The sequence below is a fragment of the Cyprinodon tularosa genome, unplaced genomic scaffold, assembly GCF_016077235.1.
Source record: "Cyprinodon tularosa strain WSP-4 unplaced genomic scaffold, ASM1607723v1 ctg1055, whole genome shotgun sequence".
In the NCBI taxonomy this organism is placed as follows: domain Eukaryota; kingdom Metazoa; phylum Chordata; class Actinopteri; order Cyprinodontiformes; family Cyprinodontidae; genus Cyprinodon; species Cyprinodon tularosa.
In genome coordinates, this window is record NW_024037844.1 from 121617 (window position 1) to 147099 (window position 25483).

General features: G+C 40.0%; 1 protein-coding gene across 2 annotated transcripts in view; it reads right to left on the reverse strand.

Annotated features, from left to right (window-relative positions):
* Positions 1 to 25483, reverse strand: part of si:rp71-17i16.5 (phosphatidylinositol 4,5-bisphosphate 3-kinase catalytic subunit gamma isoform) — a 41188-nt gene that overhangs the window by 10859 nt on the left and 4846 nt on the right. For both annotated transcript variants that reach the window (XM_038285649.1, XM_038285655.1), the window contains exons 4-10: positions 21855 to 22461; positions 19978 to 20043; positions 17068 to 17293; positions 14710 to 14804; positions 12435 to 12578; positions 12264 to 12354; positions 11468 to 11598 (exon numbers count right to left, since the gene is read on the reverse strand). In XM_038285649.1, the coding sequence (XP_038141577.1) occupies positions 11468 to 11598; positions 12264 to 12354; positions 12435 to 12578; positions 14710 to 14804; positions 17068 to 17293; positions 19978 to 20043; positions 21855 to 22461 (1360 nt within the window). The remainder of the gene's footprint in view (positions 1 to 11467; positions 11599 to 12263; positions 12355 to 12434; positions 12579 to 14709; positions 14805 to 17067; positions 17294 to 19977; positions 20044 to 21854; positions 22462 to 25483) is intronic.

A 25483-nucleotide genomic window follows, 5' to 3' on the forward strand; every position in this document is an offset into this window, starting at 1 on the left:
CATGAAGGTCATCAAACAAACATTGACATTTATTTAACCATTTTCAATTTCAAAATATCATATAATAAATATTTTAAATCTTATATAGAAAAATAATGATACCTTCAAAATTCACAGGATTTGTTTATTTTTTCCAAAGTTATGGGAGGAACGAAAAATGTCAGGTGGCTAAAATATATGGTTCCCCTCACATGACAGCAAATAATGATCAAATGTGACCAAATCCACAGGTTTTGTTGTTGAGGAGAGGAAAAAGCACAGTTAAAGATTTGCACATAAATTAATGTCTCTCCAGTTCATGGAAGGGGAACAGATTATTTCAGTCAGCATAAATATAGGGTTGCTCCTCATAACTCTGGCAAATACGGAGCAAATGCAACCAAAATCACAGGATTTGAAGGTAAATTAATTTGTTCCCATGTCATGGAGAGGGAACTGATTATTTCAGTCAGTTAACATATATGATTCCCCTCCTTTAATTTAGGCAATTAAGTATCAAACATCCCCAAATACACTGAGTTTAAATAATCTGTTCCCCCTCCATGTTATGGAGGGGGAACAGATTATTTCAGGCAGCTGAAATATCCATTCTCTCCTCGTCTTATATCATTGGAAAGAAACAGCAACTGTTTCCAAATTCTCAAAGATTGTTATGTCTGATATATGTTATACTAGAAATGTCCTTAATCCAGTAATCTGTCATATTTTAGATTAGAATGGGATTTACCAGAAAGTCTACACTCTCATCTTTGTAGGAAATATAAAATGTTGTGCCCTGCTATTCAGCCAGTTTCCATCCTCTTATTTTATGCTTCTGTGATGTGTTCAGCGGATAGCTGAGTGATAATTGATAATTATATTTGATCAAATTTCGGCAGGAGATTGCACAAAATGTACGGAGCTAACTGGAATGAGCTGAGGAATGACATTCCTTCCTGTATCACTGAAATGTCTTCTGTTTCAACTGAAATATGCACAAAGCTTTTCAATAGCATGTTGAAAGCTTTTCAGTGGTATATATGAAAGCTTTTCAGTGGTATATATGAAAGCTTTTCAGTGGTATATATGAAAGCTTTTCAGTGGTATATATAAAAGCTTTTCAGTGGTATATATGAAAGCTTTTCAGTGGTATATATAAAAGCTTTTCAGTGGTATATATGAAAGCTTTTCAGTGGTATATATGAAGGCTTTTCAGTGGTATATATGAAAGCTTTTCAGTGGTATATATGAAAGCTTTTAAGTAGCATGTATGAAACCTTTTCAGTGGTATATATGAAAGCTTTTCAGTGGTATATATGAAAGCATTTCAGTTGTATATATGAAAGCTTTTCAGTAGCATATATAAAAGCTTTTCAGTGGTATATATGAAAGCTTTCCAGTAGCATATATAAAAGCTTTTCAGTGGTATATATGAAAGCTTTTCAGTAGCACATTTATAAAAGCTTTTCAGTGGTATATATAAAAGCTTTTCAATAGCATGTTGAAAGCTTTTCAGTGGTATATATAAAAGCTTTTCAGTGGTATATATAAAAGCTTTTCAATAGCATGTTGAAAGCTTTTCAGTGGTATATATGAAAGCTTTTCAGTGGTATATATGAAAGCTTTTCAGTGGTATATATGAAGGCTTTTCAGTGGTATATATGAAAGCTTTTCAGTGGTATATATTAAAGCTTTTAAGTAGCATGTATGAAACCTTTTCAGTGGTATATATGAAAGCTTTTCAGTGGTATATATGAAAGCATTTCAGTTGTATATATGAAAGCTTTTCAGTAGCATATATAAAAGCTTTTCAGTGGTATATATGAAAGCTTTCCAGTAGCTTATATAAAAGCTTTTCAGTGGTATATATGAAAGCTTTTCAGTAGCACATTTATAAAAGCTTTTCAGTGGTATATATAAAAGCTTTTCAATAGCATGTTGAAAGCTTTTCAGTGGTATATATGAAAGCTTTTCAGTAGCATATATAAAAGCTTTTCAGTGGTATATATAAAAGCTTTTCAATAGCATGTTGAAAGCTTTTCAGTGGTATATATGAAAGCTTTTCGGTGGTATATATAAAAGCTTTTCAGTGGTATATATGAAAGCTTTTCAGTGTATATATGAAAGCTTTTCGGTGGTATATATGAAAGCTTTTCAGTGGTATATATGAAAGCTTTCCAGTAGCATATATAAAAGCTTTTCAGTGGTATATATGAAAGCTTTCCAGTAGCATATATAAAAGCTTTTCAGTGGTATATATGAAAGCTTTTCAGTAGCACATTTATAAAAGCTTTTCAGTGGTATATATAAAAGCTTTTCAGTGGTATATATATAAAAGCTTTTCAGTAGCATGTTGAAAGCTTTTCAGTGGTATATATGAAAGCTTTTCGGTGGTATATATGAAAGCTTTTCGGTGGTATATATGAAAGCTTTTCAGCAGCATATATAAAAGCTTTTCAGTGGTATATATGAAAGCTATTTCAGTGGTATATATGAAAGCTTTTCGGTGGTATATATGAAAGCTTTTCGGTGGTATATATGAAAGCTTTTCAGTGGTATATATGAAAGCTTTTCAGCAGCATATATAAAAGCTTTTCAGTGGTATATATGAAAGCTTTTCAGTAGTACATTTATAAAAGCTTTTCAGTGGTATATATAAAAGCTTTTCAGCAGCATATATAAAAGCTTTTCAGTGGTATATATGAAAGCTTTTCAGTGGTATATATGAAAGCTTTTCGGTGGTATATATGAAAGCTTTTTGGTGGTATATATGAAAGCTTTTCAGTGGTATATATGAAAGCTTTCCAGTAGCATATATAAAAGCTTTTCAGTGGTATATATGAAAGCTTTCCAGTAGCATATATAAAAGCTTTTCAGTGGTATATATGAAAGCTTTTCAGTAGCATATATAAAAGCTTTTCAGTGGTATATATAAAAGCTTTTCAATAGCATGTTGAAAGCTTTTCAGTGGTATATATGAAAGCTTTTCGGTGGTATATATGAAAGCTTTTCGGTGGTATATATAAAAGGTAAAGCATTTTACTAGTTTATATTAACAGTTCTCACTACTTTGTATGAGAGCTTTTCAGTAGGTTATATAAGAGGTAAATGTTTTCACTAGTTTAGTTTATGGCAGACTCCACTTCTGGACATTAGAAGTTGTTGATGAATGCGTTTACTAACAGGGGGGCAGGAGGACGATCAGACCTGCTTCTAGATTTGCACAAATAAGTGGAGGCAGAAACACGAGGGGTGCAAATCATATCCAGAAAGCTAAAATCGTGGACCGCTCCTCCACAGAAGATGAAACTAAGCTCAACACAAGTCGTGTTCCTCAGAAACCTCAGCAAAGAACGCCAAAAATATAAAAGATCTGCCCCCTCCCCTATTCCTGTCAGGTGACTTTGAAATAAAGAGATTGCTTCCTGTCAGGGAAGCAGCAACAGGCTCACTTCAACAGATTATTTTGTTTACTAAGTTTAAGGATGTTTGTGAAATGATCCAGCCTTTAATCAAAGAGTACAAGTTTGCAAACCTTTACTTTCTAGACTGAGTGCTGTGCATGGGTCTGTGGACTCTCGCCTTTAAAGGGACTGCTGAGCATGTAGAGGAGGCCAAAGCAGGATTATGTCTCAGGGGCAGAGGAAAGGAAAAGAGGAGGGTTGTAGCGGCCAGGAAACGAGCTCAAAGTTAGCTCTAAGGTTCCTACGAAGCGGGATGGGAGGCGGATTCATGCAGGGCGTCTTCTTGCAGTGACATGGCGTTGCTTTTTAACTGATTAGCTCACATGGTGTAAAAACTTCCAGTGATTATGAAGGAACCAATCGTTGAGTAAAGCTGATGCATCCTTTAAAGTAACACAGCCGGTGGACATTTTGTCATATTTTGGCGCTGATAGCTGGCTTGATTGCTCATTTTATTCACCTTTTTAGCTCTGCCCTGTTTCTCATCACTGCTCATCTGATCCACCTACTCCTGCTTCCATTTAAACTCCTTGGTCCCAGCCATCAGTTCCAGATTATTGTTGAGCCTTTGGTATTGAGAGTTTTCTAGTGTTTCTATAGTGTTCTGTTTGCCTGATCCTGAATTGTTTCTGTATTTGGACCTTTGAGCCTGCCTGCACCTGTCTGATCTGTTTGTCTGGCCTGTCTTTGGACTCTTGTTGAATCCTTCTGTTGGACTAAATCTGGATCTGCCTCTAGACTTTGCCCTGTGGATTATCATGCCCTATCAGCACTAAGTCGCCCAAATATCCAAGGCAGCGCGTTTCACTCTAGTGAGCTTCATGTTCCTCTGCTACTGGTTTGGCTTCCAGATAGACGAGTCCCAGTAGCGCCATCTCACTGCGGAGCTGAGTCCCACCTGGTTTATAGACGTACAGTGTGAGCAGGTAGATCGCATCAGAGCGTCGGGTCGCACAGCGTGAGAACAAACATCCTGAGCTGTGAACTCGATAAAAACGAGCTGTAGATCGAAAAAATTTCAGTCTATTCCCGGCTTTAGAGACTCACGTGTTCCTAATGACCTCGGTCCGATTATTGCGGTCACTAACCTGTGTTTCTCTCTGATAGACATTGTTGTTATAGACTCTAGCCTTTGATACAGTGGATCCACAGCCTGCTTCTCTAAATAAATGTTTGAAGTTTTTCCACTTTTGCCTGAACTCTGGGTCCCTCTCTTCTGAGTCTCCACACATTTAGTCTTTAATGAAGGCAGCAGTGGTGAGGAAGGACTACATACAGTATGTCGCTCAGATTTCTGATTGTGTCTTAAAGGGTCAGAAACCACCTGCTCTACATTGTTTGGCCCAGAACATGAGGAGAGTTTATGGTTGTTCTAACAGACACCTGTTAATCCTGGAAATAACCATGGATTTGACATAATTTACATTTATTGGTTTTTAAATGAATTTCTTCCCACATATTTGGATGGTGGATTAAGCAGAGTTGGGAGGGACTGCATCCATTTACTGGGTGAAGGAAGGTCTTCCTCATGGATGTCACCTGGTGACCTTATGTGTGTTTATAAGGCCCTCATCAGCCAGCAGGTGGTAAAAGCCTGACCTCAGCCTCACCTTTCATCACCTGGCAGGTGTTCCTGGTGGAAAAACTAAATGTCCCACCGGATATTCATGAATTTATGACAAACTATTTTAACTTGTTTATGATTTTCAGATCAAGCTTACTGGGAGAATAATGGTGGAGTTGGAGACCAGATTTCTGGGTCAATGCTGGTAACATGTGAACATAAAAATAAAAACAGGCAGGTGTACGGAAGCCCTGAAAGGCCAGTTAAAAAAAAAATCCTACTTCTGATGTTAACAATTTTCATATTTTTTGTGTTATCTAATATTCTGAGACACTGAATAAAAACTTGAACTGTTTCAGTATGTGTGTAATAAATGCATATGATCTAAAAATTTCACTTTTAGAAAGAATTTACTGAAATGAATAAACCTTTTTGTGGCGTTCTAAGTGTGAAACCAGCTCATGTATATCACCACTTTAAATATTAAGTTGTTTAATAAGAACAGCTATCAGATTGAGGGGAATGGTTTCTTCAGTCTGATCTCACTAGACCCCCAAGGGGGGGCCCATGGATGGTGCTAGGGCCCCCCCCCCAACCACTCATTGATGCTGATTTAGAGAAAAAAATACAAATTTTATGTTATATATTCTTGAGATGTTTAGTTTAGTTTAGTTTAGTTTATTTAGGATCCCCATTAGCTGTAGCAAGCTACAGCTATTCTTCCTGGGGTCCAACAACAAAACATGAAATAAAAAAAAAAATTACAAATGAAATAAAATTATGTGGACATTAAAACAACATTTCCCATAATCTATACATATACATATATACATACACACATATACAGATACATATATACATATACATACACTATATTGCCAAAAGTATTTGCTCACCCATTCAAATTATTGGAATCAGGTGTTCCAATCACTTCCATGGCCACAGGTGTATAAATTCAAGCACCTAGGCATGCAGACTGTTTTTACAAACATTTGTGAAAGAATGGGTCGCTCTCAGGAGCTCAGTGAATTCCAGCGTGGAACTGTGATAGGATGCCACCTGTGCAACAAATCCAGTCGTGAAATTTCCTCGCTCCTAAATATTCCACAGTCAACTGTCAGCTGTATTATAAGAAAATGGAAGTGTTTGGGAACGACAGCAACTCAGCCACGAAGTGGTAGGCCACGTAAACTGACGGAGCGGGGTCAGCGGATGCTGACGCGCATAGTGCGAAGAGGTCGCCAACTTTCTGCAGAGTCAATCACTACAGACCTCCAAACTTCATGTGGCCTTCAGATTAGCTCAAGAACAGTGCGCAGAGAGCTTCATGGAATGGGTTTCCATGGTCGAGCAGCTGCATCCAAGCCATACATCACCAAGTGCAATGCAAAGCGTCGGATGCGGTGGTGTAAAGCACGCCGCCACTGGACTCTAGAGCAGTGGAGACGCGTTCTCTGGAGTGACGAATCGCGCTTCTCCATCTGGCAATCTGATGGACGGGTCTGGGTTTGGCGGTTGCCAGGAGAACGGTACTTGTCTGACTGCATTGTGCCAACTGTAAAGTTTGGTGGAGGGGGGATTATGGTGTGGGGTTGTTTTTCAGGAGCTGGGCTTGGCCCCTTAGTTCCAGTGAAAGGAACTCTGAATGCTTCAGCATACCAAGACATTTTGGACAATTCCATGCTCCCAACTTTGTGGGAACAGTTTGGAGCTGGCCCCTTCCTCTTCCAACATGACTGTGCACCAGTGCACAAAGCAAGGTCCATAAAGACATGGATGACAGAGTCTGGTGTGGATGAACTTGACTGGCCTGCACAGAGTCCTGACCTCAACCCGATAGAACACCTTTGGGATGAATTAGAGCGGAGACTGAGAGCCAGGCCTTCTCGTCCAACATCAGTGTGCGACCTCACAAATGCGCTTCTGGAAGAATGGTCAAAAATTCCCATAAACACACTCCTAAACCTTGTGGACAGCCTTCCCAGAAGAGTTGAAGCTGTTCTAGCTGCAAAGGGTGGACCGACGTCATATTGAACCCTATGGATTAGGAACGGGATGTCACTTAAGCTCATATGTGAGTCAAGGCAGGTGAGCAAATACTTTTGGCAATATAGTGTATATACCCATATACATAAACAGAAACAATCCAAACTAATCAAAACAAACTACAAAGCACAGCAAGTGAAGAAGACAGTCCTAATCATGTTTTACCTCTATATTTAATAAATGTTCTTTCAATGATTTTTTAAATTTCCTTAAATCAGTTATCGGTTTAATGTAATTCGGCAGTAAATTCCATGCTTTCATACCTCTATACATAACAGTTCTTTTTAGGGCATTTGACTTTACTTTAGGCAAACTAAAGTTTCCTTCAGTCGCATGCCTAGTCATGTATTCGTGATTTTCTGAACTAAAAGTAAGGTTTGTAAATAACATATAAGGTGTTTTTAATACAGATATGTTTCTAATCATAACAGTCAATGAGTATGAAAGTCTGTCTTTAACCAACAACCAGTTTAACTTTTTATGCATTGTTATGATATTTGTTCACACTTCAATATTATTCGGGCAGCTCTATTTTGTACATGTTGTAGTTTATTTAGCATCTCTCCTGGGGCATTTGACCAGACGACTGGGCAGTAATCCATATGAGAAAAAATCAATGATTGGATTATCATTTTAAGAATATGTGGGGACATAAAGGTTGCATGTCTTCTTATGACTGGGATTCCTCTACCCATCTTTGCAATCATGTTATTAATATGTTTTCTCCATAATAACGTGTTATCCACCGTCACTCCCAGAAGCTTGGACTCATGCACATTCCTTATCGAGACGTTATTGATATTAATATTCAATATATGATTACTGTTTACGTTGTAATTTGACCTCACAATCATGCTGTTAGTTTTTGCTGTATTCAATACCAGCTTATTTGCTTTCACCCATTTATCCACTCCCACTAGTTCGTTATTCATAATAATTTCTAATTCATTATTTGTTCTTGCTGATGTATATATAGTGGAATCATCTGCATACATAATTATTTTAGTTCTTTTGAGTATGTATGGTAAGTCATTAGTAAATATTGAAAATAATAAAGGACCCAGGCAGCTCCCTTGAGGTACACCACATGTTACAGTTTGTTTTTCAGAAAATGCACCATTAAAATATACCGTTTGTGACCGGTTAGTTAAATAACTGTAAAACCAAGTAAGTGCAGATTGTTCAAAACCATAGCAGGAAAGTTTTTCTAATAGCAGATCGTGGTCAATTAAATCAAAAGCAGCTGAAAAATCTAGAAACACAACTCCCACCATATCTTTCATTTCAATACTCCTAAGCCAGTCATCAGACATACTAATTAGTGCTGTTGCTGTAGAATGAGCCTTTCTATAAGCATGTTGAGAGTGACAAATTATGTTATTAATCGACAGATAATTATTAATTTGTTCATATACTATGGTCTCTGTTATTTTTCCTAACACAGGTAGTAGACTTATCGGACGACTATTTGAGCTGGAAAAGGGCAGTTTCTTATTTTTCTGTAATGGGATTATTTTGGCTGTTTTCCAGGCTTGTGGACACACTGAAGACATAAAACTTAAATTAATAATGTGAGTAATTACAGGAGCGATTTCATCAGCAACCAATTTGAGAAGTCTGACATCCAGTTCATCAACACCCGGTGGTTTATCTTTGCACTTTTTCAGGCAATCCTTTACCCTCTGCAAGTTAACCATTTCTAATTTAAACTTGGACCTTTTCCCTTTCATTATTTCATTTCTTATTAATAAGTGAGATATTTCATTACTTAGGTTAGGCATATTTTCTCTTAGTTTTGCTATTTTACTAATGAAATAATTATTTAAATAATTAGCAATTTCTCTAGATCCAGTTATGAAGCCATCATTTGTCTCAAGGAATAATGGATGCGTTCTATTTTTCCTACCTGTCAAATCATTAACTATCTTCCACATTTTTTTGCAATCATTCCCCGCCTTCTTTACTCTATCTTCATAATAATTCTTTTTTTTCTTTTTATTTAGCTTGGTCACAGCGTTTCTTGTTTTCCTATAGAGGCACCAGTCTTCCTTATTCCCAGTTATAATTGCAGTTTTTTTCATTTGTTCTCTCATTTTCATAGCTTCTTTCATTTCTTTGTCCAGCCAGGGTGTTTTCGATGTTCTGACGGTAAACCTTCTCAAAGGTGCATGTTTCTCAATCACAGGTAGAAATAAATCATCAAACTTTGACAGTGCAAGCTCAGGATTTCTTTCAGTCAACACTTTAGACCAACATATTTCTCTCACATTGTCAACAAAAGAATAAGGATTGAAAGATGCATATGATCTCTTAAAAATTATTGTAGGTCCTTGCCTATCTACCTTATTGTTTTTTTCTACTATAATCAGATTATGGTCACTGCTTCCAATTGGGACCGATGATATCTTGTTAACTGTTTCTGGAGAGTTTGTAAAAATGTGATCAATACATGTAGCTGTTTTAGTACCATCTTGTTTTACACATATTCTTGTTGGCTTTTGATCAAATCCACCTGCATTTGCTCCAATTTGTATCTTATTCTTCAGTGGACAGTTATGAGCAAACCAGTCAATGTTAAAATCTCCAAGTAAATAGACATCCAGACTCACATTCATATTAGCTAACATTTCACAGATTGTGTCAACATATTCATTGTTAGAACTTGGAGGTCTGTAACAGTAGCCTACTACTATAGGCTTTCTGTGAGGAAAATAAACTTGTAACCATAATATTTCAATATTATATTTCATCATGTCAGTACACATTTTTACAGGTAAATGATCTTGAATGTAAAAAGCTACTCCACCACCATATTTATTTCTATCGTTTCTATAAATGTTGTAACCCTTTATATGTAATTCACTATCTTCAAAGGAGGAGTCTAAATGAGTCTCAGAAATAGCAAGTATCTTTAGCTTATGTTCTTCTAACAATTCAGCTATATCATTTGTTTTGTTTCTTAGACTGTTTATATTTATATGTGCAATAGTTAGTCCACTTTTTAGTCGCTTGTGTTGGGATGTCATTGCCATATATTTTAAGAAGCAGTCCTGTAAGCATATTTCCGTTTATTTATCCTATCTTGGGGTGCTGGTACGAGGTCGGATTATCAGTTTGTCGTGTCTGAGATAAGCTATTTCACCCTTCTCACGTGCAGCTTTCAGTTTTGGCATGAGTTCCTTTCTTTTTATGTGCAAATTAAATATTTAATCTTTAATGACGAGTAAAGAAGTTTCATGCATTGTCAGACTGGTGACATATTTCCACCCTGGGGGGCATAAATCTTCCTCCATAGACTCTGGTTAAAGTGTCCAGTGCAGACGCTCCTGTTCAATGCTAAAGATAGGAGCATCCTGGGAAGCAGCTCTCCTGCACCCAGAGCTGAAAGCAGCTTTATTTGCTCTCCATCTCCCTCCACAGCGCTGACGTCACAATCGTCTGTTAGAAAGTGCAGCTGATTGACAGGTTTATAGGATTATTTAGCAACAAGGCTAGGCTAACTGCATGTAGCGAGGCTAACTGCATGCAGCGAGGCTAACTGCATGTAGCGAGGCTAACTGCATGCAGCGAGGCTAACTGCATGCAGCGAGGCTAACTGCATGCAGCGAGGCTAACTGCATGTAGCGAGGCTAACTGCATGCAGCGAGGCTAACTGCATGTAGCGAGGCTAAGGCTTTATCCTGCTTTCCCTGCCTCTTTTTCAAATATCAGGATCTGAGCCAGCCTGGATAAAGACGGCTAGGACTGATTTAAAGCACTTTGCAGAACATTTTAGAATGATGTTTATTGTTGTTGGCGTTCCTATAAATATACTGCTGTAATACCTTAGTATGCATTTGATTGGTTTTTGGTATAAGTCTATTTGGAAGTTATAGACCCCCTGAAATAAAGTCCACCAGTTGCCACTGGTCAGTCCCTATCATGACATTTTGCAGACATGCAGTTTGCCCTCCGGTTGCCCAGACCTGAGGCATGCTGACAGTGTTACTGACTGTCCATCAATGCAGCAGAACAGCTGGTTGAACAGATGTTAACTGCCTTACTGACAGGCAGTCTCTCTCTTTTTCTCTGAAATAGTGGATCGAACCAAAGGAGCGTTTGAGTGGCCGATGCCTTCTGTATCTCCAGGAGTTATGGGGCGTGAGAAAACCCACACATGAAACCCACCTAGCAGCCCTTATTTATGTATTGATTTATCGCAACACCTTCCACCTCTGTGCATGTGTCTATAATTATATTAGAAAAACACTTTTTCAGGGTTTGTAACAAAACTTTGGCAAGGAAGACATGTAGGCTTTATTGATTAGGAAGTGCTCTGGTTCTCTGAGCTGCTGAACTTTTTCACACAATCCTTCCTCTGGGATTCAGATCCAATGAGAAGAACTGTGGTTGCTGTAGGAAAGATCTGACTCACTATTTCCTGCAGGGGACACTTGGACCTGAGCCACTCGAACAGAGCGTCATTCCTGAAGGTGGCAGTCGTTCCGCCCAGGCTTCTCTGAACAGCGGCAATGGTGGCTGCATTCCTCACGATTTCAATCATTCCTGAAGGCAGAAACCTTTCATTAAGGAACTAATCGATTTTATGGAATTGAAATGTCTTTAAAGCTGAAATAATCAAAAACAAGCTCTTTAAATGGTAACCTTGAAAAAGGAATCTGTCTCTGAAGGGATCATGTTTATGAAGCTCCTGCACAGACTGAGCAGTTTGGTGATTTCATTTTGTTCTTTTATTTACATTTTAAACCAATTAAAGGAGAACACATTAAAGACATGAAACCAGGGCTGCAACCAATGATTATTTTGATAACTGTTTAATCTGGCAATTGTTATTTCTATTAATGGATTAATATTCAAATAGCCAAAGGTTCCGTATAGAGGTTTTTTTTTTTTATTAAATTAATCCAGGTAAACTAAAACTTTTTCGACTTCTGGAGTTCTGGACTGACGGGGGAAAAAGTGTTTTTATTTTCTTAAATGCAAAATATTTAAATTTTTTACAATTTTGGTATAATTACTGTCCTAATTGGGTTTGTCAGCTTAAGGCATGTTTTACAGTCTCTGTACTCCAATTAACAATGAATCGATTACTAAATAATTATTTTAATAATACATTAATCTCCCTTTCCTGAATAAACGAGTTCAGATCAGTTTAAGCAAACAGGTTAACAAAGGGCTTAAACTGCAGAGAGCGCACATGCTCAGCATACCAATGTTGTGTCCGGTGGAGATGCATCCATATGGAATGAGGTTGAGGTCCAGAGATTTCTCCTGCCATATGGACTCCATCACCACCAGGGTCTGAGGCAGAAGGGTCTCATGTTCAGTGATTCAGAGGAAACATGTGAGGCAGAATCAGGAGGATCTCTGGTCTGTCTCACCTGGATAACTAGCATGTCCTGCCTCAGGTCGTCTCCCTCTTTGAAGATGATCCCTACTGGTGTGTTGGAGGTGGGGGATGGCATCGGTGAAAACTCCAGCCAGAGAGGCTTCTTCTTCGAGGCCATCACTTTGCATCTGTCCAGCTGCATCAGAGGAAAAAGATCCAGTTTATTTATTTGGCTCCAGTTCAACATCTCATTTCATTTCACCGCAAAACTCCTGTTTCCAGCATCTTATCCCCTTTGGTGTGCATCATTATTCACTGTTATATGCAGCGACCGCTGCTGTAATATTTAAAGGTTGATTGACTAAGTAGGCCATTAAAATCTTTATACCTTCACAAGCACAGTAGATATCACTTCAATATCAATTTAACACTGAAAATAAAAAAATGAAAAATTTTCCATTTTAAAATCTAAATTGTTTTTGAAGTAGAGAACGACAATCGTTCAGTTTGGTTTATAGATAATTTCCTGATTCCTATATTTTCTCAAACAGCTGAACTGATGGTTTGTTATTTTCTTTCTTTTTTCTGTCTTAATGTTGGCAGTGGGCTTTAGGCTGCCCTGCAAGGCTTTAAACCTGGGTTTAACCGGAGACTAAGCCATTCTCAAGCACATATCAAGGAGCTCATTTTGAGCCTGGATCCAGATTTATTGTTGATTCTGTTCATGGTGGAGAATCCTGCTTCACAGCAGCAGGTTGAGCCAAACATCCTCTAAATGTTCAGGCTCCGCTCCGGTCCGGCCAGGTCAGGATCCGCTTTGCAATCGCACCAAACAGCAGAAAGAACGACGAGAAGATCCGGTTTGACAAATTAAAATATAGTAACAACAGATCAGTAACTACAAATTAGAGCATAATTCTTCTATATTTAAAAAAAAACTAACCGCGTTTATTTCAAAGATTGGATAAAAGCTATTGGTTCTTAAACAGACCAGGAAGCAGATTTCTCATCTCCATCAGAAACTGAACATCTGCTGGATGCTGATGGGATTATTTAATCTGTCAGATTAAAGGCATCCATGTTTGTCAAAGAACACTACTGCCACCTACTGGTTAGTGACATTGTCACGGTGCGGTATCGGCTGTTGATCAAGTCCCAGTGCTGTATCTGGTGTTTGTCACAACACGCTATTATCCAAGTCATCTTGAAAACATTCTTCTTCCAAATGTTGGCTGGATCTGATTGGCATGCTATGGGAACATCAGACCCGGGTTCACCCGCTAAATTACGTGATACCATTGAACGCAACATACAGATGTCAACACACCGTGCAAGTCACTTCTGATCTAACAATCAGAAACAAGTCTGTTTACATTCCATAATAGAGAAACAAAGTTCCCTGACTATATCCTGGCTTCCTTCCATGTTGTTCTCCATTGTTTACTCCCCTGATTCTGTCTTCTTCGAAAAACTACTTCAGAAATGTAAACTGAACATGAGTATTAGTTCTAGATTTCTACCACTTAATATAATAAAAATATATACCAACAAGGCCTACAGTAGTACTGCCTTGAAGAGTTGCCTCGATGGCAAATCCTCCCTCTTCAAGTTGGCGATCCAACGACCAACCCGTCCGTGGAGGATCAGGAATCAGAAAGGTGGAATAACTCTTTTTTCCACTTTTACCCGATGTATTCCAGCATCCAGCTGCCATGCACGTGGGCATTGTCAGTTTCACTATAGCTCTGGTGAATTTCAATGGTGAAGTCCTCTGGAAATCTTCAATAATTGTTGTTGATTGCAGATGTGTCTAGTAGTTCCCATTGATTTAGCTTGGAAAGCGGGGAGAATGGCGCTAGGCTTACCGCACCGTGACGTCACTGCTGGAAGATGGCAGGAGGGAGGGGCTACTATATTTGGGAAAAAATGGCCGCTCCCAGACTCAGTGATCGCGATGGAAATTATTTATATTTTTTTTACTGATTAACACTAAATTCATTAAGTCACGGTGAACTTATTAGTTTTAGGTATAAATAATGATCCTAATATTCATTGCTGACTGGACTTTTCCTTTAAAAAGAAGCACATTGGGTCTTTATTCACCTGCAGCAGGTTGTGTAGATTAAGATGTTGAAACCAGAGCCTGACTGAGTCACTTTAACACATTCAGAGCTGAGATGTTTTACTATATGAAGTAAAACTAGGGACTGATTAAAGGACATGAGCCTAAAAACAACAGAGTAAGGATAAAAACAAAACCACAGGACCAAACACTGCGTATTCAGAACGTCATCTGAGCTCTGAGCAACCACTGTAACCAGACCTACCAGCAGGACTCCAGCCTTGATGCGGGGGTCAAAGGGCAACAGGAATTCATTGGGCAGATTGCTGTTCCTGAGGAGCTCCTGCAGCCTTTGTGGAGCTGAGAAAAGACACAAATGAAGACACAGATTCATTTTAGAGATGAACGTCCCGGTAAAACGCTGCATGCCTTAGAAACACCTGCTGACCTAATGGGCCAAACAAGAGGAGAGATCATCTCTGCTGTGCAGCAGGTGTGCAGCAGGGATTCACCTTCGTAGCCATATTTACCAGACTGAGACGGCTTTTTGTTTCCCTCTCAATATTAAGAAGTTAAGAAAAATATCTGGAAAAGGTACAGCTTAACAAGAACTTCAGTTTATTTATAGTCTGACAGACAGATAATTTGATCAAAGAATGTTTTATATATCAGAACATTAGAAAAGAATCAGAAACATTTCAGGTTCCCTAAAGATTTAAACATTTCCTGCAATGTAAGGCGGTAAAGAACAGAGTCTACCCTGTCATCCTGTGTCTAACAGAGAGGAGCAGTGGGAGGTCCCAGTGGGACAGCCCTGCTGGGACCCACTGGGAGAGCAGCCAGGTCACGGTGCTGCCGGGTCCGAGTTAAAAAGGACCAGATCCATTTAGGAAAGTAAAAACCCAGAACCTAAAGAGGTTTCATTTGATTTCATCCTCATGTTCAAATCTCACAGCATGAGACCTTCCTCTGACGCAACCCCCCACCCCAACACACACCCCAACAATTTCAGAAGAAATTAGGAAATAAAAAGTCACCTGTCAACAAGTAAAATGTGTCGGACTTGTTTTAGTCAGTAATCAGATTCCAATCAGCAGAGTGTTTGTGTAGATCTCCGTCTGCATAGACGCTAAAATAGGTGATTTTGCATATCAGAACAAAGAGAACAAGCTGAATCCAGCGTTCCCTGAAATGGTTTGATGATGTTTTCCTGCAACAGAACCTGTTCAGCTAAACATGAATTCCTCTGCGCTTCACATAGCGCCGAGGAGACTCTGGAAACAAGATTCAAGATCAAAGCTTGAGCAGCAGTGGACCATGAAAGGCATGGAGGGGGTGTGCAGCTAGCGCAGAGGTCACATGACCCATCTACGGAGGCCTTAGTCCTTAACACGGCCGACCTGGCGTAGATTCTTGCCTGTGGTCCTTTGCCGCATGTCTCCTCCCCTCTCACACCCCCTTTCCTGTCAGCCTACTGTCAAAAAAATAAGCTACTACTGCCGTAAAAACTCAAAAAAAAAAAGGCATGTAGAGAAATATCAGCTGTGCTGCTGCCATCAACACCTTTGTTTCTAGATGTTGGAGCTTGGCCTGTTTTCCAGTGTAGTCCTGTTTCTCTGACTGTGACTAACTGGATGTGCTCTCTTCATCCTCTGACATGGGAGCTGGCTCGGAGCTCGTCTGCCTGGCTGTGTGTTTCCTGGACGGGGCCGCCTGTGGAGCTGGTTGACAGTTGCCTTTTCTATCTATGCTTCTTTTTCTATGTCTGCTTCTGTCTCCTTGAACCCCAGTGGGCCTCAGCAGATGGCCGCTCACACTGAGCCTGGTTCTGCTGGAGGTTTCTTCCTGTTCAAAGGGAGTTTTTCCTCTCCACTGTCGCTCCAAGCATGCTTAGTGTGAGGGATTGCTGAAGAGTCAATGAGTCGATGCAATCAGCTGGTTTTCCTTAGATAGAAATCAATCTGACTGGATGATCTGGTGAACTGGAAAGTGACCTGAGATGACATGATGTGAATTGGAGCTATAGAAATAAACTGAATAGAATTTGATTAACCGTGAGAAAAACGTCCTGGAAATTAAACTGGACCATTTCCTGCCACATAAGGAAATGAACACAAGAGAAAAAGCTGCTGTGCAGCATCATAGGCTCATTTATGGCTGTTTGATCATTTTCAGCCATTAAGGTTCAGAAAAGAGGAAACAAAGATAAAAGAATATTTATCTGTTAGTTTAACTGCATTAGATTCACTCAAACTCTTATTAGCTCAGCCATCAAAACCAAACTATATGTATTTTTATTTTATATAAACTGGAAACATTTTTAATTCAAAATTATTTATCTTTCCATATTTTATTGAGTCTTCAGAGTATTTAAAGAAACAATGTCTGATTTTCCGAGACACCTAATGATCAAACTGCACTGTCTAGTCTACATATATCTTTCACACAGCAGTCATTTCTCACGGTTCTATGCTGACAGCGATGAAAGATCCTTCAGCTCTGTTGGATTGTGGGATTTTTCCTTTCATTGAACAGAGGCCATCAAATACATAAAATAAGGACTTAACGTAGTTTATTCTATGTGCAACAAATCTATCTAACGATAAGTTTCACTCTGTGCTACCTGAGGAAGGGAGATCTGTTTTGTCTGGGTAAAGCCTCTTGATGACCATGGCGACTTCCTGCAGGGCCTCCACGGCTTGGACCTGCTTGGTGAAGCTGTCGATCATGTTCTGACCGCATCCCAGGAGGTAGGCCTCCAGAATCACCGCCATGCGTTGGCGGAAGTAGGGACACCCTGCAACCTCACTGCGCACATACCAGAAGAAGAAGTGGCCGATTCTTTTGCTCTGCAAGGAAAAAAAGAAAAAGAAATGAACAATGTCAAAATAAAACTCCTGGGAAAAAGTCTTATATGTAAAACAGTAAATATTAAACTCAGAGTCCCTCCAAAAAATGTTATAATCAATCCTCTGGACTTTGTTTCCAGGTTTGAAGACGTTTCTCTTCCATCCAGGAAGATTTTTCAATCCAAAATGTCAGAAATAGCGTTTAGTTCCAGGTTTTATCCAGCAGCCCAACAAAGCCTGGTTTTAGTTTAGAAAACATGCAAATAGAAACGGATGAACGGGTCCCCCCCTTTGGAATGGGGGTCGTTTGTTTGTTTTGTTAGTCTAAACAAAAACCAGGCTTTGCTTTGGTCCACTTTATAAAACCTGGAACTCAGAACTATTTCTGACATTTTGAATAGAAAAATCTTCCTGGATGGAAGAGAAACGTCTTCAAACTGGGAAACAAAGTCCAGAGGATTGATTTTATTTTCTGGACTGACTCTGATCTGGATGACTGACAATCTTCACCAACATCTTCCAACTCAGAGCTTTTTGAATCGTAAAACACTGAAAACGTCCAACAACGCTACACTGAACTTCTAATACTAGCTGCTTTAAAAACAGGAAGCTGCCATCTCCCTTTTCAACAAGTCACAGTTAATATTTGCTCTTTTCCAAACTGATGTTCAGGGACAGCAGATAAAGTTTAGATCTTTTATTAGAAATGAATGCAGAGAAATACTGAATTTAATTAGTTTCCTGTCATTTAAACAACAAAGATGTTCTGAGAAAACCTTCGCTGTGATGCCAGACGGGCAGCAGCCAGAGGACTGATTTAACTTCAATTCTTTACAAAACATTGTTATAATAAATGTAGTCTCCAATAAATAACTAAAGCAAAAACATTCCTCAAAGTTTGTCTTTTTATTGAGCCTTTTTACTCTGATAAAATCCAATGATTAAAAAACATTAATGTTGATGTTCTTTATGTAAATATCATCATAGATAGTTATAGCAAAGTTTTTTTCACGGCGTGGAACATTTGCAAGTTCACACACAGAGTAAATAACCCCACCCCCCAGCCTGCTAACCCCGCCCCCACAAAGCTCATCATAACTGAAGCTGCAGGAATAATTTGATGGAATTATGCAGTGAATATAAATGTCAAATGTTCGGCAGTCAATTATCAGACTTGAATAGAAACTCTGGGGATGTGAGGGATATTTAAAGAGCCTGGGGGAGAAAAGCACGGGTTTCATTCTGACCCATGGGGGGGGGGGGGGGGGGGGGGGAGAAGAACCTGAGCAGCTCCATAAAGAGAAGTGTTGCCATTTTACTGACATACGTCTGAGTTCAGAAGCTGCATTCAGCAGAAACCTTAAATGGAAACAACATTCAGTCCATTTAAGGTCTATTATGCCACATAGATTATACATAACATGAGGTCTTAACTGTAAAACAGCATCTAGTTTCATAGAATCAGTTCAGAAAATCTAAGTTCTGCTGCTGAAATGCTTTAGGAATAAAAGAAAGCTGCAGGAGCTCCATCTCAGAATCTAATTTACATCTTTTATTCTGCCGCTCTCTGCCGTTCGTTTAGAAACCCACTGGATAACTACGGCCTGTCTGGAAAGTTTGCTCTAAAAAGGATTTTTCAGCAAAACTTTCTTTTGAAAAGTTGAACCTCGTTGAACTTCTTAACGTTTGCAGTAGCGTTAAGACAGCCGAGACCAGACCAGAACGCTGGTGTGCATCAAACTAAAAGCTTCATCTGTGTGCACAAAATGTGGTTTCTATCCGTCTTTAATTTACTACAAACGCCTTCATCAGTGGTTTTATAGACAGCTGATTATTTTACGCACAGTTAAGAAATTATTTAGACAAAACCCAGCAACAAATGTAAGACAGGACAGCTAAAAACGATCAATATGTAAAGATCAGAGATTAATGCTCATCCTGACTGATTTACCACCGCTGAAATTTTTTTTAATATAAATAAGATTTGTTTTTTTTATAAATGCGTTTGTTTTTTAATTGAGGAGGTCAGTGAGACACTTTTCCAATAAAAATGCACTGCAAAAACAAACTAGAAATAAGTAAAACAATTCTTAAATTAAGTGTACTTTAATTTAAGAAGGTAAATGAGATTATTTGGAAATGGAATGAATATTTTTACTCTTAAAATAAGATCATTTGATTATATGCACTTGAAATAAGACAATTAAATTGTTTTTTTCTTATTTTAAATTTAAATTGTCTTGTTCCATTGGCAAAGTGTTTCACTCGCCTCCCCAACTCAAGAAAAAAATAATTTCTTTATGTTTAAATTTTTTGCAGTGTAAGAAAAAAACAACAACTGCATAGTTTTATTTCGGCTGCATACTATCAAATTATCTTATTATGAGACTAAAAATACCCGTTCTATTGGCAAATCATCTTATTTACCCGCTCAAATTACACTAAATTTCATAATATTTTGACTTATTTCTAGATTGTTTTTGCAGTGGCCATCTTTTGAAAACTATGTTTGAATGAAGAGAAGATAAAAACCTCCTTTTCCCGTCTCAGCAATGATCGTCCATCTCAGAGCTCAAGCTGAAGCCTTCAGTGAGCAAACAGAACAAAGGTGCTGCAAGCGCAGCACATAAAATGTTTTACAGCTGAAAGGAAGGCAGAGTTTCAGCTACAGATGTGTGACTCACCCGCAGAGCTCGTTGAATGAGGTACCGAGCCAGAAAACTGTCGTGGTACGGCTCCACTTTCAGCGTCTGTGAATGCAAAGTCCACAGAAGGTTTGGGTCACCTAAAGCATGTTAGTGTGTTCAAATCAAGGCGGATGTTCTTATAGCCAACAAAAGAATTTATAATTCCAGCGACAAAGAGAAAAACAGTAAAACAGGCTGAAATTTGCTGACGGGATAGAAAATATTTGATCCTCTGCTGTTTGTAGAGGAGCTGCTAACATGTCCTTTAACTGAAACATGCATGGAAAGCTGTTCAACCAGCACCCATGAAATGAAACCACTTCCAACATAAAAGGATTCATTTCTGCTCTTGTTACCACCGTCAGTGTCGGATGTGGGATTTTATGTCATAGATGATTTATTCAGTCCTGTTTAACTTGTTATTCCTGAATAAAGCTATGTGCTTCAGACCTGTGAGTTTATAGCTCTGATTCTCAGAGTAAATCCAGCTTCTTCTATGAATGAGAGAACAAACAGAGTGAAGCAGACAGAGAAACACCTCAGAGTGCCGAGGGAGGTCAGACTGGGCGGGTACAGCAGCTCATGCAGAAGGAAAGGGTGAAGCATCTGAACTGAGGGGTCAGCAGAGCATTAGCAAAGCAGCCAAGATGCTCATGGTGACTCTGGAGGAGCAGCTGAGATGGAAATCTCAGGTGCAAGGACTTGGATGACTATTAATTGATCAATAAATCTGTCTTTTTAAGGAGGAAGGGAAAGAAGGGGGTCATTCAGGACAGCAGTCTGAGAGAAAGACCTTTGGAGAGAAAGATGTTAAGGTCAGATGAAAGAGAAACTAAACTTCCTGGTTTATGTGTAAAATGCAGGGAAAGCTAAAGCCTGCTTTATGCTCAGAAACAAGGTCATCTGTGTGTGTCGCAGTTAATGCAGATATGCCCCCCCCCCCTCCGCAGACACATTGGTGCACCTCCCCAAAATGGTTGGTTATCGCGGACGGGGTTATCGCGGACAGTGTTAACGCGGATGGGTTCGCAGGGAGGAGAGAAAGGAGGCCTCTGATTGGTCAGTTCTCCATCCACTCTACTCTATGCGTATTTCCTGTTTGGTCCCTAATGGCAGAAGCTCTGGCTGTAGCTCCGCCCACAGCGCCTGGCTCACCTCGGACTCTGTCCCAGACGCCGTGCAGGACGCTAGTTTGTAGCTCTGAGCGACGGTCTGTTGGTTTGAACCCGAAGCCAAAACACGCAGCGCCACGGCTGGTCTTTGGGGAACGCTCACGGTGAACTGTGTGTCGTCCGCCGTTGGATGAGGGGTTGTAGACGGCGAACAAGTTCGTCAAACCGACACACGGTCACCATTAATCCTAGCTAGTTGGTGACTGTCCTTCTTGCGTTGCGGCGTGGAATAACAGTGCAGATCACGCTTCAAAACTGGGCATAAATCAAAAATATCTCTGTTATACCTGCGACAAGCTAACTGTGACACTCTGCTGCTGCAGTACAGCCATTATCCCTAAACATGCTCACATATGGTGTTGGCAGCATCATGCTGTGGGAACAGAGAAGACAGGAAGAGAAATGGATCCAGAAACTGGTGGAGACGGTAGAAGGCTGGAGATGGAGTTTCCTCTTCCAGCAGGTCAGCAGATCAATCAGTTCAGAAATACTTCATTCAGGGAAATTAGTTCAGTGAATAATCAGCGTCACCATCAGATGTTTGCTTGGTTTGTTTCTGATATTAACTCCCAATAAAAGACATTTCATTCTGTGTCTGAAACCAAATGGAAAAGTATGTAGAAGTACTAATAATGCGCACTGCTGCTGTGTTTGCTGTTGCTATGGAGGTTTTTATGGTTGACATGAAGATCTCAGACATACCTGCACCAGCTGCAGCAAATACTTGAGCACATCATCATTGGGCAGACTCTCCAGCCTCCGCACTGCAAGTTTCCTGACAATCTCATCAGGGAAATCCGTACTCAGCAGCTCCAGCGCCACGTGCACATCCAGCTCCCCAGGATCCCACAGTCCCAGGAGCCAGTGCACGTCCTCCACCATTTTGCGATCTAACCAATTAATATCGCGTAAGAAGTGGGGGAGGTTCGAGGCATACTGGACACTCTCCTCTCTAAACCTCCTGAGGTGGTCGCCCTTGGTGTTAAAGACTGGCGATGGGGACCTCCGAGTCACGCTGTCCGTCTCTAAAGGAAATGTCCCCTGAGGGAAAAGAGAGCCGGTGCTGGCGGTGGATTTATGAGGGAAAAGGCCTGAGGTGGGACTGCCAGAGCTATCGCTGTGTCTAAAGGTGTTTGGGAGAACCACGGGGAAGCTGTAGCGATCCAGGAGGAAGCTGATGGCCATGGACTCATCTATATGGGGGTTAGTAGCAGAGGACAGTTTGTCTGCTTGGTAGGTGATGGCTCCATCTTCCAGATCCGGGTAGGACCACATGTGCAGAGTGTAGGGACCCTGGCTGAGGACAGACCTGGTGGAAAAATCAGAGACTCTTTAGGACACATATGAACAGTGGCATTAAATGAATGATGCTTTCTATGGGCAACAGAGGCATCAGATGCAGCAGTTTGCTTTGGAAGCAGAGGGTTCAAATCATGGCCTGTTGGCCGTTCTTCTCCTTCTCTCTCTAATCCCTTTTCCTGTCTGTCTACTTTAAAAAATTAAAAACTGAAGCCACACTAGAACCTTAAAATAATCTTTAGGGAAAAACGAATCATCCTTCAGCATAAATACTTCGGCATACAAACAGATAAGAGGGAAACACAGATAGTGTTTCCATTCAATATCAAACTGCTCAATGTGTCATTAGGAAAATTAATTTGCTAAATTAAAATATGACATTACAAATTCTTGCAGATCAATGTTGATGTTCTGCTAGTTTTAATTATGCTATTTTTTGCAATTGTGGTATTTCCATTAAGTAATAAATAAAAGGACAATTGCATAAAAATACATTTGTTCATGCGATGAAAACTACTGCAGATGTAAACGTCCATATTTCAGCCTCAGCTCTAGGGGGCGCTACCATCCCTATACTACTCACAGTCTTATTCGTCTTTTTAAATAGCAGCAAATGTCCAGCTGCACGGTGACTCATGTGACGCCAAAAAGTTTCCCATTGAAGTTTTGTGAAAAATAAAAATCAACATAACCTAAAAACCACCTCAACGAGGAGCAGAAACTTGGTATCCTCAAGGGTGAGTTTCCATTTAGCACATTTCTTTTCATAATTACAATTTATGCAATTTGATGGTTAATGTAAATGCAACTAGTGAGGACCTGACTGAAGTTGCCCCCCCCCCACACACACACTCTTCAAATCAGACAAAATTAGTGTCAAACGTTTGTGCAGCAAAAATTTTCGTTTGTGCTGCTTTGGCTTTGAAGGTATTGATGAAATTGTAAAGGTCAAAAGGTCAACCAGCCCCCCCACCCTTTTCAAATTCTCCCAAAAGAGATGTTTCTTATAATTTGAAGAAAGTGGGGGGGCTGGTTGACCTTTGATGACCTCTAGAAAAATTTCTTTATATCTTTAAAATGATAGCGGCACAAAAGAAAAGTTTTGCTGCACAAACATTTGACACTAATTTTGTCTAATTTGAAGAAGGTAGGGGGGCTGGTTGACCTTTTGACCTTTACAATTCTGAGCAAGACCCTTAACCCCACCCTGCTCCCCGGGCGCCGCACAGTGGCAGCCCACTGCTCCCCAATGGGAGGGGTTAAAGGCAGAGAGGGAATTTCATTGCTCTGTGACTGAATGACAATAAAGTTCTATTCTGAAATCAGAGTTTCTTTGTGGTCATAGATTCCACCTTAAACCTCTATTCCTCAGGGAAGGTGGAGGAGAATCAAGACTCTCCTGTTTTCTTTTTGGTTTGTTTTTTTAATAACAGGTAAAAATAGCTATGCTTGGTTTCTTTTTGTTGAAGTTCTTCCCAGGTGGAGTAGAACTTATAGCAGCATCAATACATCAGGTGGTTTCTAAAAGTTACAGGTTGTTTAACATTATTAGAAAATGTCATTTGTGTTTTCGAAAGCTTAAGTACAGTTCAAAAGTAAGTACTTAATTAGTTTATCTTGAGTAGATTATTGACCAATGCATGTTTAAATGTACAAGTAGTTAAGTAAGATTTGACTATAAGTCAATACAATATCAATACTTTTCCTTAAATACGATTGTTGAGTTTTTCGTTCCACCGCCTAAAACAGAATTTATCTGTTTCTACAAACCAATCCGACTGTCTCTGTCTAATTAAGTGATAGGCTGAGTTATTACAGTGGAGACTAATTAAACTTTTAAATACAGATCATTAAATGTTTGCACAGCGTTTAAAAAAGAAAGCAGGAGGTTAGAGCCTGAAGCTCTAAAAACGATTAGTGATGGATTCTACTGAGTACTAATTTACCGAGACTATTTAACTTATTTCACTCAACTGAACATTCCTTCATTACAGAAACGCTGCAAACCTTCAGGCTATTTACTCTGCGTCCCAGAATATCCACAGGGTGGCTTATTTCATCCTTTCATTCTCAGTTATTTCACACAAACCTCATAATGTAAAAATTCAATCCCATTATTGTCCCATAATTGTGACGATCTCGGCACTGGTGCTGGCTTAATCTCCAACTCCTCACACCTGCTCACTCCACCCTGCCTGTAATTGTCTCTAATTGGTCCCACCTCTATATATAGCTCATTTGGATCTGTTCCCAGTGCCAGATCGTCTCAAACCAACTTTTGAGTACCTTCCAGCTTATCTACCTTTTGCCTGCCTACCTGTTACCTGACCTGTTTTTGCCTTTTTCTCCGAGCCTGCCAGACCCCTTATCTGATCCTGACAGCCTGCCCTGAATCCAAACCAGTTCTGCCTCTGAATCCTTGCACCAGTTCTGCCTTGGATTGCCTGCCTCTGAGCCTGAACCCCACTCAGTCAGTGAGTAACCGAGTCTGCCTAACTCTTCTGCTTCTCTCAACCTGCCAGTAAACGAACCCTCGAACGGACCTGGACTTCTCTTCCGGATTGCCCCTCTGTACCTTCGCTCGGACCCCATCTCTGAATCCACAAACGAACTGTCTCTGGAGCTCATCGGTCTCAGTCCTCAGCTAATCATCCGCCGCTCAACGGCCGCCGTTTCCACAAGCCCCTTCATCACACGGACTCCTGCCCCGGACCCTAAGCGGTGCCAATCGCCCACTCTGCGACCCAGTAACAGGGGATTTCCTGACTGAGAGCCGCCTGAACGCCCCCTGCGCCTTCCATTATAAATAAAAACTATTGCATTCCACTTACCGTTCTGAGCTGTTTCCTGGGTCCATAATCCTGTACGTTACAATAATATGGAAATGTGTTCTCTGCATTTTGACCCCTCCCCTTGGGGAGCAGTGGGCTGCTATTATGCGGCGCCCGAGGAGCATTGTGGGGTTAAGGGTCTTTCTCAGGCTGTGGGGATTGAACCAAGCGCTGCTCTAAGCCCTGCACCAACACTTCCCA